The sequence below is a fragment of the Anopheles merus genome, chromosome 3L, assembly GCF_017562075.2.
Source record: "Anopheles merus strain MAF chromosome 3L, AmerM5.1, whole genome shotgun sequence".
Taxonomy (NCBI): domain Eukaryota; kingdom Metazoa; phylum Arthropoda; class Insecta; order Diptera; family Culicidae; genus Anopheles; species Anopheles merus.
The window spans coordinates 10,545,574-10,562,504 of NC_054085.1; the positions used below are offsets into that span (position 1 = coordinate 10,545,574).

Sequence of the window (16,931 nt, forward strand, 5' to 3'; positions counted from 1 at the left end):
GGTGGTTCGCTGACGTTAAAGCCTTCGTCCTGTACCTCCGGGGGCTTGGCACGTTTTCGAGCAAAAGCTGTGTAAATATATTAACCGGCTACCTTCAAAGGTTGAGGCAAGACAACAGCAATATCACCGAAAACAAGAAACAACACATCTAAACATTGGCAGGAAGGAGTTGTATGTCTTTGCGAGCTTTCAGCCAAAGTGTCACCCAAAGGAAGGGGGATTCGAAAGCAGCTCAGCAAGGTAAATTAATTAATCCAGCATTTTGGAGCCTTTCTCCCCCCAAGGAGCGTTGGGAGCTGATAAAAAGATGTAGAATTAATGTCAGCACGAGAGTTTGTGAATGGAGTTGGGAAGCATTGGTGTAGCAAATTGAGGAAAAGTCACCACCAGTTGAGAAAAGATTTATAAACAAGGTGTTTCGACGATGATGGTAAGAATGAAACAGATGATATTCACAACAATTTTACAAACAAATTGGTCGTATTTTTCGTTTCTTTTATTTTTTGCTTAACTGAAGAGTAATTAACTGATAAGAAACGTATGAGCTGCTTCTTCATTCTGTTTAATTAATATTGTTTTGAGTTTTTCGGAACACATATTGGCCAAACAAAACATTTTTTATAAATTGCGTGTAGCCTAAGAGGACAAGTGATAATTTTTAAGCAGGGCAGTGAGAAACAATAATGTAACCGCTAATAACATCTAAACTCTTGGCTGAACTCATACGTGTACGATCGCTTTCGAAACTTATTCAGTACCTTGCAGCCAGATAGTCAGTCCTTGTTATGAGTGGGACGATCCATTAAAAGCTTGAAAACATCACGGTCATATAATTGTGTCGTTCAAGTTGACGACTGTAACACGGAACCGCAAAATAGCGCACAGTAAATACTACCGTGCCCCAATTGTCCTAAACACATCAACGACAGCTTCTTTAAATGCTATCATTGGAGTTTCATTTCGACGCGGAACTCAGCGCCGATGTTTTGGTGAACCGTGAGAACAGAGCGATATGACACATTACATAAGCACGGTGCTTATCACCCCAGCATGTACACAGTACTTTTGTTGCAGATAATCGGGCCTCTACTACTGTAGATTTAATACCAACAGAAGTACAGTATCTGTTTTTGTAAACATCAATACAGTAATCACACTGTAACAGTCTTTCAAAGAGTAACTGTATGTTTTGCTTTTATTTTTTTACTGTGATTAAAGAGAAGCATAAAAGGTTTTATTCTTATCGAACAAAGGTCTTGAAGAAGATTATGCATGAAGCATGATTTGCGACTGGGAAATCCCCAACATCAACAACACAGCTTCACCGATAGGGATGCATACCGTTCGTGTTTCAGTTCATTGGTAGACTGCATCCGAAGCAGGCGCAAAATCGCAAAACCTCCAAACCAACCATGTGGCAGCTCATAAGGTCGCGAATATTAACGGTGATAATCTTTATAAGTGCTGTTCATGGGTAAGAACAAACGCGGTGGAAGTGCTGAGCGAATTCATGCAGTTGAAAATAATTTGGAAACTACGTGTTGTTTAAGGCTTCTTTTCGTGGGTCCAAAATTCATCCGGGACAACCAGAGCTACACACTGACGATCAGCAACTTTTACTCAAATCCAAGGAAAATGTACTTGATGGTACAGCTGGAAGGCCAAACAGATAATGGTTTAAGCGTTTTGAACATCACCAAGATGATCGATGTGCGAAGTAATTCTATCCGGATGATCAGTTTCAGCGTAAGAAGAGTACTTTAAAGCTACAAGGTTTACAACTAATTTGCGCTTTTGCAGATTCCAGATAATCTGTCAACTGGTGACTACAAAATAACCATCGATGGACAACAAGGTTTTAACTTTCATATGGAGACAGACCTGTTTTATCTAAAAAAATCGGTAGCAGGGCTAATACAGGTCGATAAGCCCGTATTTAAACCTGACGATACGGTGAACTTCCGTGTGATCGTGCTGGACACGGAGCTAAAGCCGCCAGCGGGAGTCAAATCGGTTTATGTAACTATCCGAGATCCTCAGCGCAATGTGATTCGCAAATGGTCCACGGCAAAGTTGTATAACGGTGTGTTCGAAGGTGATCTGCAAATAGCGCCTACTCCAATGCTCGGGGTCTGGAATATCTTGGTGCAGGTGGAGGGAGAAAAGCTTGTGTCAAAGACGTTTGAGGTAAAGGAGTATGTGTTGTCAACGTTCGACGTGCAGGTCATGCCATCGGTGATTCCACTGGAAGAACATCAAGCTCTAAATCTTACAATCGAAGCATACTATCACTTTGGTAAGCCAGCGCAAGGAGTGGCCAAGGTGGAGCTATACCTAGACGAGGATATGATAGATCAAAAGAAAGAACTGACTGTGTACGGAAAGGGACAGGTAGAGTTACGCTTTGACAATTTTACACTGGAAGCAGATCAGCAGGATGTGCGAGTGAAGGTGACGTTCATCGAGGACTACACAAGTAAGAATCGTGTTCGAGATACCGTTGCTAACAGTGATTAAATAAGAAATATATCTTCATAGATCGTACGGTGGTCAAACAGTCACACATCACGGTATATAGGTATGCGTACCGAGCAGAGTTGATAAAAGAGAATCCACAGTTTCGTCCAGGGCTTCCGTTCAAGTGTGCGTTTCAGTTTACACACCATGATGGAACACCGGCTAAAGGCATTACCGGTAAGGTGGAGGTATCCGAAGTAGGATTCGAAACGACAGCAACAAGTGATAACGATGGGTTGATCTATCTCGAGCTGCAACCACGTGAGGGTACTGAATATCTCGGTATTCACGTATGTATATAGAACGATTATTTAATGGTAGACAAAGTATCTTGAAGGGTCAGTTCTTTTGCAGTTTAATGCTGTTGATGGATTCTTTTTTTATGAAGATGTGAATAAGGTAAAAACGGTTACGGATGCTTACATTAAACTGGAGCTGAAATCACCGTGAGTTATAGCTTGCTACAAATCGAAATTACAATTGTAACGCTTAATATAACCTGACTCATTCTAGCATCAACCTGAACAAATTGATACGATTCATTGTAACGTGCACGGAGCGCATGAATTTCTTCGTGTACTATGTTGTGTCAAAGAGCAACATCGTCGATGCAGGCTTCGTGCGGCCAAAAAATGAGACTTCGTGCGGGTATTGGGGCTGAACGTTCCTACTGCAACTGTACGCAACGGAAAAGATGTTTCCAAAGGCGAAAATGCTTGTAGCTACCGTAACCGGCCGCACTGTGGTGTACGACTACATAAACCTCAATTTCCAAGTGCTTCGCAATAATGTAAGTAATTGTATGTCATGTTGTTTAACGTAACACTTATTCATGTTGTGTGAAATCAGTTCACTTTAAGCATTGACGAGCAACAGATTAAGCCGGGACGACAAATCGAGCTGAGCATGTCTGGACGCCCAGGAGCGTACGTTGGGCTGGCCGCCTATGACAAAGCCTTGGTTTTGTTCAACCAGAACCACGACCTGTTCTGGGAAGACTTCTTGAAGGCGTTTGACGGGTTCCATGTTCATAATGAAGGTGAATTTGACCAGTTGCACGTAAGTATAAAGAGTCCAACATATATATCTAGTGAGGATTTAAAAGGACATAATGGATGATTCGTTTTTAAAGACCATGGGACTGTTTGCCAGGACACTGGATGACTTCGTATTTCAAAATTACAATCATAAAACAGAGCGCAATGGACAGCAGATGGAACAAATGGTGGTCAGGAAACAGTTTGTGGAGTCATGGCTTTGGAAGAATGCGACCATTGGAAGCTCGGGTAGTCTCAAGCTGACTGAGGTTGTGCCGGATACAACGACCTCTTGGTATCTTACGGCCTTCTCGATCGATCCCGTCGTCGGGTTGGGTATCATTAAGAAACCGATCGAGTTCACAACAGTTCAGCCGTTTGTCATTATGGAAAGCTTGCCATATTCAATCAAGCGAGGTGAGGCGATTGAGATACAATTTATTCTTATCAGCAGCCTTCAAGAAGAGCACACCGTTGACGTGACGCTGTACAATGAGTATAATGAGATGGAGTTCATAGGACGTTCGATTGCTAGTAGGTATCAATGGGGATAACGACATTGAATTACTTATCTTGAATGTATAATTTGGTTCTAGACGTAAGCTACACCAAATCGGTTAGCGTTCTACCGAAGGTGGGAAAGCCGATTTCATTCCTGGTGAAAGCAAAGAAGCTCGGTGAGATGATGGTTCGTGTGAAAGCCTCTATAGCAAATGGAATTGCGGCGGATGCACTGGAGAAGGTGATACGGGTCACGCCAGAAAGCTTGGTACAGTCAGGAGTGGAATCGTTCGGATTTTTCATGAACACGTACCAGAATCGAACGTTTATAGTGAACCCAAACATCGACAAAAAGGCCGACATCGGATCGGTTGAGATCAAGCTCAGATTCAATCGTGAGTAATGCACACAACATTGCCCACACAATGCACACTACATTTAATTGTTCCCACAGCCAACTTACTTATCACCGTGAAGGACAACTTGAACGATATTCGCACTGATTGGAGTAGATGTAACGAAGGCATAAGAGGCACGCTTAATTTCGTTGTTCATGATTATCTGAATACCATTGGGTCATCAGATCAAATATCATCCGACGATAGTGCAAAAATAATAATACATTTTGTACGTCTACAGAAGTGCTTCATTTCCAAAGCTCCATGGCGGAATAAGGTGTTTGATACTGCATTCGTAGTAAATGCGTTGCATAATGCAATGAAATATGTATACTGGAATGACAAGCATAAACTTGAGAAATTTTTTGCCTGGCTGGCCTCACAACAGCACCATTCCGGAAGTTTCAAGGAAACCGAATCCGATCTGCACTATAAGCGCAGTGAAGTAGCACTAACGTCGTACGTGTTGGCAGTCATGCTGGAAAATGAAAGCGCCAAAGTGGAGCACGCTGTAGTGATAGAAAAGGGAATGAGTTTTCTGAGCGATCAATTAGAGTTCATCACAAGTGCAAATGATTTGGCGATAGTGACCTATGCGATGATGTCGTACGGGCACAGGCTGAGGGACGCTGCGTTCGAAAAGCTGATCGATATGTCAACCATTACCAACAATGGAACGGAACGATATTGGAACACGTTGAACAGCGTGGAGGCAACATCTTTTGCTTTGCTATCGCATGTGTTGGCCAACAAGTTGCTAGAAGCTTTGCCAATAATGCGTTGGTTGGTGAATCAGAGAAGCGAATTAGACAGTGTTTCTGGGCAACAAAATACCTATTTGCGTCTCAAAGCGTTGTCCAGCATAGCGAAAAAGATATCTCCATCCCGAAACGACCTTGTCGCAAAGCTAAAGTACAAGCAGAGTACGAAATTGTTGCGTTTGAATTCATATAGCAATATGATACTAATCATGACCATACCGCAAGACGTGAGGAAAATTGAAATTACAGTAATGGGTATTGGGGCTGGACTGTTTCAGGTGTTTTATCGATATAACTTGAATCTCATGAACTTTGAGCATCGATTCCAGCTAGACTTACAGAAACAGATCACAAACTTTGACCAAGAGCTGAAGCTGAATGTATGTGCCAACTACATTCCCACGGTGTCTGAAAGTCGATCAAACATGGCACTGATCGAGGTGACGTTACCGAGCGGTTACGTTGTCGATCACAATCCAATCAGCGAGCAGACGACGCTGAATCCTATAGATGTAAGAGTATCAATGAATTTGGATAGTATTTACGAGATAATTGATCTTATAATTGAAATTTATCTTAAAAATTTTCACAGCACATCGAGATTCGTTACGGGGGCACTACGGTCGTTGTGTACTACAAAAATATGAGCAACGTGAGGAACTGTTTCACCGTGTCCGCCTACAGACGCTTCAAGGTGGCACTGAAGCGTCCGGCGTATGTGGTTGTATATGACTATTATGATACAAGTGAGTATCTGATGAACATTAGTTGTGGAAATGCCAAGGGAAATATAACATTCTGTGCTTTTGAACTATTCTTATAGACCTAAACGCCATCAAAGTGTACGAAGTGGACAAGCAGAATGTTTGCGAAATCTGCGAAGAAGAAGACTGTCCCGCAGAGTGCCAGAAATAGTGGCTGAGTTAGAGCTACAAAGAGATGTCCTACCGACTAAGGCAAAGGATGTTAATGAAAGGATGTTAATAAAATATATTGTAGTAAATCCAACAATTCCAAACGTGGCAATTATCAAGCATTTGCAGTTGAACCAACAAAGACAGACTGTAAATCATTTCACTGTGTTGTAGCATATCTGCAAAATATAACTTATTAGAAACCACACTATCAGCTATAGACTCATTGTAACACACTTCGGAAAGCCAAACTACACTATTGCAACACATTCATTATAACACACTCAGCAAATCAGATCATACCATAAGCAACCGGAAGAATTTAGGCCACACCATTCATATAAAAACAATTGTGACACACTTCTTGAAAACACCCGAATGATGCATAATAAGCAAATCTGGCGTCACTGCAGGCAAACTAGGTGAACCGAGAACGCATAGCAAATTAAAAGCTTTGCGACGAAAACATCCATTCTTTAGCAGCAATAGTTGAAACCTTCTTTCGCAATACAGTAAAACCGCAGCATAGGCACACATCGACAAACAGCTCACACCATTTCAGTTTAGAAATTGTTACCAATAACAATAACATTTAATAAGGACAAAAACACATTCCAAAACCAAATGTACGAAACTCATAACTTATCTTGAGCATAAATAAAACCAATTCCGACCATCGCGAGTCAGTTTTATTCGGACTATCACGATAGGACTATGCCCATCCAACATCTATTGACTTCTCATTTAAAGAGTTTAGTTATGTCCCCCTACCCAAGGTAAGGCTTCTAAACTCCAACGCTTCCAGTAAAGGAAACCCCTTCAGGTTTTATATGATCGCATGGACGATCTAGTGTCGAAAAGTCCGCTTCGAACAAAATATTATTTTACCTCGATACATGTCAGCGAAACACTGACCTACCGGGACGGTACTCGTTGATCGTTGTACAGTTGTACCGTATGTAAGCTCATCTCATTACATGGCAACCATATTCAAAATCGAACACATTACATGGCGACCGTAACTATATCCTAACTTACTACAAAGTGTTACACTCGATGTGGCCATGCGTTTAAGCTGTATCATAAACTTGCGGCAAAAATTTCCACCGCTAACCTCAATATTACCACTACCACACTGGATTACACTGACAATAAGCGATGTTTAAGATAAAAGCGATAAATGGTTTCAAAACATTACTTAATTCATTACCGGAAAAGCAAATAAAATAAAAGCTTATAATAAGATTACTTTCTTCTTCGGGTAGCTTAACTTGAAAACAAATTTCGTTGCCCATTTCTTCAAAAGCATCCAGAGCCATAAGTCAAATACAAAGTCAGAAAGACGCGAACAAAAAACTAATATATTAATTACAAACCGGAACCAATCGATTCACCAAACGATGTCTCCCCCTACCATCCCTTCCGTGTCCCAGGACGTAACGTAAGTAATTTGAATAAATCATCCCATCCCGACGGGTTGCTCGAGCACGTTCCAGCGAATCATCTTATCTCGATATCAATAAACTATTCGGAATTGCCACTACACAATTACGATAATTCGATTTAGTTTCTTGCCTTTTTTGCCTTTCGCCTTCCACTTCCACGTGTTTTGGGCCCTTCAAAAATCTTTCTTTTAAGTTTAGCGCTCTTCCCAGCCCTTTTATCCTACCCCCTCAAACACCCAAACATAGAGCTGACTCGGCGGAACTACTTCAAACGATCGAGGACGAACCGCTGCTGCTCGCCAATAAAGCATTTGCGCCGGTATCCAAGCGCCCGACCCATTCACCGGTGAAATGAATTTTATGCAGCTCACATAGATTTCGTTTTCTGCCATTTCCTATTTTGCTTCTTTTGCCTGCAACACACACACACACACACGAGCACGCTGGTCTTAGTGCTCGTCTTCTTAAAACCCCTTATTCCGATGCCGGTAAATTCAATCAACCATTAAAACGAATCGCTTTTAAATCCTTCCCATCCAACGGATACAGGGAAAACAGAGACTCGGTGAAAAAGAGAGAGAGAGAGAGAGAGAGAGAGAGAGAGAGAGAGAGAGAGGGAAAGAGAGAGAGAGAGAAAGAGAGAGAGAGAGAGAGAGAGAACAGAAGGTCAGTGGTAGCAGTCTTTGTCGAATATCTTCTTACTTACGCCACGCGTGCTCACCGTGGCTCATCCGGTTGGAACGATTCCATGGGTAATCGTACCAACGGTCAATCCATTCAATTCACCGGGAGCAAAGGATTTACCTTTTTTTCTTCGCTTTTCTTTTCACCCCACGTTATCTATTTTTGGACCTCATTCCTCCTCCCCTCCTCCTCTGAATGGTTTTCACCCCAACGAAGAAAGGCTCTCGGAAGCTTCTTACGGTGTACAAAACTGCAGTTACTGGAAATTAGGAAACCCCTGTAGCGTAGCCAATTTTCGTCTGAAATTTCCCTCAAGTAGCGTCGACGGGGGAAAAATGCGAGAAAAACACAACAGCACAACCGGAGAGGAATCTTCCTTTCAATGGCAAAAGATTCAGGGATAAGTATGCCGTAGCATGAGCAAGCACTTTTCTTTCCAACCCGGAGAACTTTCCCGTTTGCGCCTCGCTCGCTAAAGCGATTTTCAATCGTCAACTGCACCGTTCGCAATCAAACGAGGAGAAAATAAGCCTCGGTCCAAAGGCAAACTATTTCCATGTCTGCCTTTGCTTTGGAAATGCTCCTCCTCTCTCCCATAAAACCGGCACATTCCGACATTAAAATTACAAATTGAAAACACCTGAAGAATCCTTAAGCGCACGGAGAAGCGCAAAAGCAAAAGTGACGCAACACGGCAAGGCACGAATACACAACACATTTGCGCTCCGGCAGCTTTGCTCCGTGTGTACCGATTTACCATTTCCCAAACAGGAAAGGCTTCCCCTCTCATTTCTAGCTCCTCCTATCCTTTCGCTTCAAACCGAAGGTTTTGGAGTGAGCTAGTGTGGCAAAACTTTTTACGTCCGCCTTTTCCTTCATCAAGGTGTCGGTGTGTGTTTCCTGCAATTTTCTCCCGCCGGTACGCTCGCCTCATCAGTGTACCAGTTGCCCATTCCCATTCCTGCCGGCACTATCTCAAACCCCGGGTCCAGCGTTGCGCACCGAGACTGATTCACCTCTTTCGCAAAGAGCTGCAAAGAGCGGGATTTGCTGGAATGATTGGAAAGACTGTAAAGTGACTAACTGGGCGAAAGGATAAGGAACGGTGAACTGGAGGAACGCTTGTAATCGTTTTGCATATAAATACCTTGTGTAAGTCTTTTCACCAGCTTTGAATCATGAACATGATGAAGAAAGCAGGCGGAAGCAGGTGAAAGGAGATGAGTAAAGGGGCTAAAAAAAGAGTAAGCAGGAAATGCTTCTATTACATCGACAAAAATAAAATCACCCCAAACGATGATTCAACGCGACGGGAACGGCTTCTAAGAAGTGGATGGGCGAAAGGGGGGAACTTTTACAGAATGATTGTATTTTTCGATTAAAGTTTTCGCTTCCCGATTGTATCTCGTTCGTCATTTGCATGTAAAACTGGCAGACAGGTTTAACTGTCGGATAAATTTAATTAAAAAATCATTACTTTCATTATGTTTCCATTTTTGGCGCAAGTGATCTAGAAACCGGACAGAGATGAGAAATAAATAATAATAACTTTGTTTGAGAGATTTAAATCAATGAAGGTTTCACCTTTTTGTAATGTAACCGTGACTTTCCATCAAAATCTAGCATTTAATAGATATTGGTGAACGTTCCTATTGCATTTGAGTACTAAATCGTTCACATGGACGGTCGGATAGTATTCCTTTATATCCTTTCCGATGCCGTTTGCTCGGTATCGAATCATTAAAAACGCGCAACTCTCATATTCAGTCATATTTTATTGCCTGCCTCCTTTCCAATGACCCGTCAATCACGTCAAGGCCCGCACATCCCGTCATTCAGCATTTAACGACTCTTATCGCCTATTCTTGCGATCAGCAAAGTAAGGCTCGCGAGCCGCATGCGGCTCTCTTTGATATCGAGATGGCAGCTCTCGACAGTTCATATATTGCATAGAACTTTCACACATGTTTGCTATTGGATTACAAATTTTTCTCTACAAGTGAAACTCTACGAATATGTTTGTACAATTTAGTTCTTTTGTGTCGCAAAGATTGCCGACCGCTGACCTATTCGATTACAACGTCCCTGTTTCCCAATTGCGCTCCCGTCTTTGTGATTCCTTATCGCGCATGTTTCTCTAGTTTATGAAAAACACATTTGTATAACCCTAGAGCGTAACAAAAAATTACTAAATAAAAAATAATAATAAAATAAATAAATAAAATAATAAAGAATAAATAAATAATAGATGTGTGCACTCTCAGTAACAGCGAGTGAGTTACACTGAATACAGTGAAAGCTCTGTAAGATGAGTCTCTTCAAGACTAATTGTTTGTTGAACCCATTAAGTGATTTGCTCGAGTGAGATTCGGGCTGTGCTTTTGTTCTCGGTTTCGATTCAATCGTCGCGTTTGAGGAGAGGAAGGGAGATAAAACAATGATAATGTCACATTTTGAACATAATCTTTTGTGCATAGCAACGGTTTGCAGAATGGGCCAAAATTATTTTCTTTTATTAACTTTTTGCCATAATTGTATTATTGGTTTGTGTATTTTCTAAACTATTGAGATGAACAATTTGAAAGTTGCTGTCATGGATACTCCCTAGCAACTCGTATATTTTGTTAGCCTTCTCTGACTATCTTCTCTGACTGTTGGTCCGTTGAAAATTCTCCTTAAAAATAGACTTTACTGTGTATGGATTCGATGCATCACGAATAAATGATTCATTCCACAATAATTAATCACGTGTTCTATTTTTTGATCCAATCTTTTGGGATATAATTCACACTGATTCAGGAACGCAAATTTAAAAAGAGAATGTGTCTTTTCTTCACAGAGTTGTTAAAAGTGTTGAATCGCACCAGAATTTTTAAGTATTAGTTGGCATGTTGAATTAAAATGAATCGCAAAGGGGTTAAACATGTTGTCAAGATTCAAATCTCGATAGTCAGTTGCGAAAAATAGAAAATAGTGCCTTTTTTTCAATTCTACTAAGTCACACACGAGCTCAAATGGGTGCACTCACTATGCATTTGAAGTTATTGAATACATTGGTTTATTTTCATGCATTTTTATGTTATTTTTTATTAATTACTCTGATAAATGTTGACAGAGAAATGCAATTTGTGATTTTGATTTATTTAAAAAGACACCATTTTGTCCAGAGTGCTTTAAAGACGCACTTTGAGCCAACATTTGTAAATAGTCTCTCGTAAAATTCCCAAGTCTGTATCTTATGTATCTTATACATATTGAGTACTTATACAAGTCTCGTTCTCAAACAAACGTATTACATCACTAAAGTAAATAATGAAATTCAATATAAAAATTTAACGCTTATTGCCGCCTTTGGCATATTTTTCATTATTTTGTTTCAGCTTCTTTAACAACATAGAGCTAAGTGCAGTTCATAAACAAGAAGAATTTTATCGACATTTTTTTAGTAAATAAATTGCAAATTATAAGTTTTAAAGATTTAACAGGCCTGTAGACATGAATGTGGCCTGAAAATTGTATTAGTCATTTGGCTTGATTGTACCCATAGCTTAATTCAATCACCCGAAATTGGACATTGGAAACGATTTTCCTTTGTAGATTCGTTACTTGAATTCAATAACGTATCGCTCTTTTTTATAAACCCCTTTTTCTTTTCATATTTTGCCTCACTCAATCCAAATCCGCAAAACCTTCCAAACTCCCATGCTTAAAACTAAATCCATTCCCTGATTAGGGTCTTCATGCTGATCAGCGGCTCTCTCTATTCAAAACTTGTTTTTACCCGACTTCAACTCGCATTTTCCACTCTCTTCAAAGACTGTGATTACCCACCAAGGGGGAGAGTGGGAAAACATTTTTCCTAGTCCCCCGATGGGAATTGCGAACACAAAAAATTGTCTTCCAATACCAAATGCTCCGTATGTAGGTGGCCGTACAGGAAAAGGGAAGGTTGTCGGGAGCTACCACATTTCGTCACGTACTGGACACTCTCTAGGGAAATTGAATTCACCACAACTTCGGCAACAATCGAACACACAGGACACATGATGACGCGGTGACGACGGCATTGAAGGAAGAACGCAAAGCGTGTCAGCGAGGGTCGACACAGCCGACACAAAGGCCAAAGGCAGTAAATAAATATAAAAATTCTCTCGCACAAACTACACAAAACCAAAAAGAAAAAAGGCCCCCGAAAAAAACACAACTCAAGGTCCCATAACGGAGAGGTGCCAACGAAATGCCCAAAAATATCTCCCTTCCCGCTTACAATCAACCGTTCGCTCCTTGCACCACGCGCCATGTGCTAATAAGCTCATCCTAAGCAAGAAAAGAGAAAAAACAACAAAAATCCCCCCAATTTGTGCCTGGCACGTTCCGTTCCAGGCACGCACGCGACCGGGACGAAGCAAATCGCTGATTTACAGCGAAAAATAAGCGAACTCGTACGTTTACGCCAATTTTCGAATGGGGACGAGAAATCGGGCCCGCGTCTGCTTTGCGGCACGTCTTGACGAACACACACACATGACGATTTGGCTGCCAGTTGCAGGAAGAGAACATTTTTCCACAACAGCCCCTCGCCCTTTGTTGTGTGTGTGTATGTGCTGGGGGAACAACGAAAGCCGAAGGACATGGCACGGTTTGGTGCTGGTACTGCTCAAAAACGATAGAAAGGATTGTTGGATGGATTTTGAAATAATGCCAACCGGAGAACGGAGAACCATCAAATCAACCATCCAAATCATGTACAGCCGTTGTACGTCTTGCCGGTGCCGGTGGTCTCGAAACCTTCCCCAATGACACACAACCCACGCTGGTGTTGATGGTGATGATGATGATGATGATGATGCCACCAACGACGATGGTGGCGGCTGTGCCCGTGAGCGTAAAGCATTCTAATGGAGCTGCACAGGCAACTCCGGAAGCAGTACAGGGTTGACAGGAATGTAGTAGTACCCGCAACCGCCTGATCGCCTCACCCGAAAACATACCCATCGGCCAGGAAACTGTAGCAAAAATCCAATCCCCATCTACATCATTTGATCTTCCGTGCTTCGCACTTGCTTACTACCGCCTGCCGAGGGGGGCCAAGTGTAAAGGAGAAAAATTGAATATTTTGTGATCAAAATTTCAATTTCTCTCCACGTTCGAAGAAACTTGACGCCCGGCACGGCACAGTGTTCCGCCAGTATGTATGTGTGTGTGTGTGTGTGTGCGTGTTCCGTTGAACAGTTTCCGTTGTACGGTGGGAGCGCACACAGCCGTATTGGTAGGAAACACCAAAATCACATGCCACCAACATTCGGTTCCATTCTTCACCAGGTTTTTTTTTTGCTTCATCTTTACGCGCCTGAAGGCGCATACTCCTCCCTGCTCGGTACACTCCTTGTTTCTGCCGCACCCCGGAAAGAGGTAGTTATAAGTGTATAAAGAGTTCACTCTCACTCTTCCGGGGGTCGATCGTTTGGCTCGGTGCAACTGTGCACCGTGGAACACTGTGAATCGAAACATCGAGCCGACCGAAACCTCAAACACTAACCCACACAGAGATACGCACGCACACACACACACAGGCACAAAGCAGTTACCGCATGTCGGTGGCATTCGATCAATGGCGTTTCTTTCGGGGATGTTTTTTTTTTGTTTGGTTGTGGAATGGGAATAAGATGCAGCAGAAGTAGAAAAAATACAGGATAACAAGTAGTGGTCGTGCCGTCGTGTAGTGTGAAATATTATGTAGGTTATTTCAGTTTTTTCTTGTTTGCGTCAGTGCTATCTCTCTACTGGGGCATCCTCTATCACACTGTTCGATCATTCACATGCAAGGGATGTTTGCAGCCAATTTTGCGATACATGTTGATACAGGGCCAAGGGATAGAAATCTATTATCGAGGAAATGAAATGTTTAAGGTGCGATTGTTTATCTTACAAACATGAATACATTGTGGTGCATTTTTTTAACGGAAAAACTCTATTTTTACACCCTCACTAAAAAAATGGATAAAGTATCTTAGCGATTCGTCTTCTGTATTTTCCAATAATGTCTCAAAAATTCTATCGTTTACACAAAAAAAATTGACAAAAATTGTCGATTTTTCATGGGTTTATCTTCATCCGCACTAGCAAAACGTTGTTTGCACCTTCAATAATAGTATCCTATGAGTCAGCTGTCAAAATTTGAAAGCGAACTCAGTCGAACTCTAACCGTGATGGTAAAAAAGTAAAGCAACTTCGTTGAGAAGCGTGCACGATCAAGGAAAGACATATCAGGAAGCAGAAATCGAGTCCACCGGCTTTGCAGCGGTAAGATTTGACGCCAAAACTCTATGCAATCATTTTGCATTTCAAGCAAATTTCGGCTGTATTTCGATATGACACCCTGGTATGAGAACTGGTCCACAACCTCCAGTTGCGTCCCATCGAGAATTTCTAGATCAAAATGATGCAAAAGCTGTACTCCAACAATTTTATCGTAAAAACTGAGAAGGAATATTTTAAAATCAAAGATAAAAAAACATTGAATAAATGTCTATTCGCAGCTCGCAGGGTCGTATATTTATTATGCAAGAGAGCTTAAATATGCTCAAGCTTAAAACCTTTTAAAGGATGTTCATGGAATGAATATTCTCCCTTCTTTTAGGCCATCAGTAAAAAGTCCATTTTATATGTAAAAGTTAGAAAAGATTATTTTGTACGTAAAATAAGTAGTAACCTAACATTAATAATTTATGATTCGTGTTTTGATTCGGCATTTAGATTTAATTTTAGATGTTATTCATGATGTACTAGAATAAATTAAAAATATGTGTGACCCCTAGAAGGCCCTGATGCCAACGTAAATAAATATTTTCTGTCGGTCAGTTCACCATCTGGGCTATTTTAGCAGTTTTGCTTCAAACCCACGCCAGTGTTATTTCTTCGATCATTTCTATAAATCGCGTCCAAGTGCATTGAAATACATCAGAATCTATTGTGAAAGGAGTTATCAACGCGAAAACAACAGTGTTTTATCATATTGTGCTCTCAATTTCGTTAAATCACGTATTTAATTCTGTCCGGAAAAAGAAGCAATATTTTTTATCTTGTTTTTAATTCCGCAGTTAAAAACTAAAAAGGTGTAGTTTGTGGAACATTAATCAAATCGTTCGTAATTTGAAACATGAACTCGAGACTGTCCGGAATATTAATCAAAATATCGTTGCAGTTTTATAATATTTTGGAATGTTTAGAGTATCTTGGCGATCTTTATTTTTTGCTCAAATTTAGAAGGCTTGCTTTAGTAGTGAGTGAGTGATACCGATGTTTGACTGATTAAAATTGAAATAATAAAAAAAATATTAAATGCTAAAAATGTCTTAGGTGTCCGTAATTCGAAGCAGTACGGTATCTTGAAGTTATCTAATGTTACTTGAATAAAAAGTAATCATAAAAATAGTCAATTAACGGAAAGCCGGCACTTATCCATTATCCATGGATAGTTTGGGTCATGCAAGATTTGAGTCGTGGACAAGATAATTGTGAAAAAAATATCTTAATGGACATACTGCACCTAAGAATATATTAGATATTTTGTGACTGAGTAGTTACTGTTTTAAAATAATACCCAAAATTCTCAATCCAATTTTTCATTCGTGCTTTATTTCATCGCACATAATTATCGGACAAAAGAACGCAAGTGTGAAAATGGCTTTAAAAATGACTATCTCAATACGATATGTTACATATGACCAGGGAAAATAAATAAAAAGTTCATTGATGTATATTTTGTTCCTTTCTTTTAAGTTAGTGTACTTTGATTTCAGCTAGAAAGCCACGAATATCATCTATGTTAGCAATCAAATAATCAAACAACCAATAATCAAATCGATCTAGCAGCAATAATATTTTCCAGATAATTTTTATCAACTTTCTTGCGTTCAACGAACATTCCTCATCAACGATTTAAAATGTGTCTTTCTGACTTTACTGCAATTCATGCCAACCAAGAAACACACTGAATTCCATAAAACTTCCAATCTTATTTTATCGCGTGCTGGCACATTCCTAAGCTGTGTCCTGGACCATAAGAAAAATCATGTTGATAGATGCATTCCAGGGTGAAGTGAGAAGTGGGAAACATAACGCACATGCATACCGACCAACCTACCAAAGCATAGGGTATCGTATAATCACTGCCAGCACTAAACTAAACCCCGCACACTCACGCTAGGCGATCACCGCTGGAGTGTTATGAATTTTTGAAAGAGTGCAAGGAGATTTTTACCACCCTATGACAGCTGGATAAATTCAATTCGACATGATATGGCACTCACAGCATGTAAATGCAGATGTCATAAGCCAATTAAATGTGTTTTTCAACCACCCCTTCCCTGTCGCTTTTTTACCCGAACCCCATGTGCCCCAAGTGTGTTTGTAGCGCATCCTTTCCAATTGCACCGGTACGACGGTGAAGCTGCGTGCTGTAAATATTCATAAGCTTACCATGGAAGCTGCTGGTAGCGGGATCTGGGCTTCTGCCACATATACACACGACAAACCATCTACCAGCGGTATCATGGTATGTTTTTTTTTTCTTGAGCTTCTTTCATATTTTTTTAAACCCATCTTGCCCTGTCGCTATTGACCCGGTTGGTAAAGATACGTCTCGTGGTAAGGGAGACGCGCCATGTTGCCC

The 16,931-nt window shown here is 40.9% G+C and overlaps 1 protein-coding gene across 1 annotated transcript; it reads left to right on the forward strand.

Moving 5' to 3' along the window:
- Positions 1-1,373: 1,373 nt before the first annotated feature.
- LOC121600451 (CD109 antigen-like) lies at positions 1,374-6,774 on the forward strand. Its single transcript, XM_041929044.1, is given in 12 exon segments — positions 1,374-1,474; positions 1,551-1,746; positions 1,801-2,476; positions 2,539-2,807; positions 2,872-2,963; positions 3,031-3,307; positions 3,367-3,576; positions 3,650-4,088; positions 4,151-4,450; positions 4,510-5,726; positions 5,807-5,960; positions 6,038-6,774. Coding segments are annotated over 12 exon segments (3,984 nt in total). The 5' UTR covers positions 1,374-1,412; the 3' UTR covers positions 6,130-6,774.
- Positions 6,775-16,931: the final 10,157 nt, after the last annotated feature.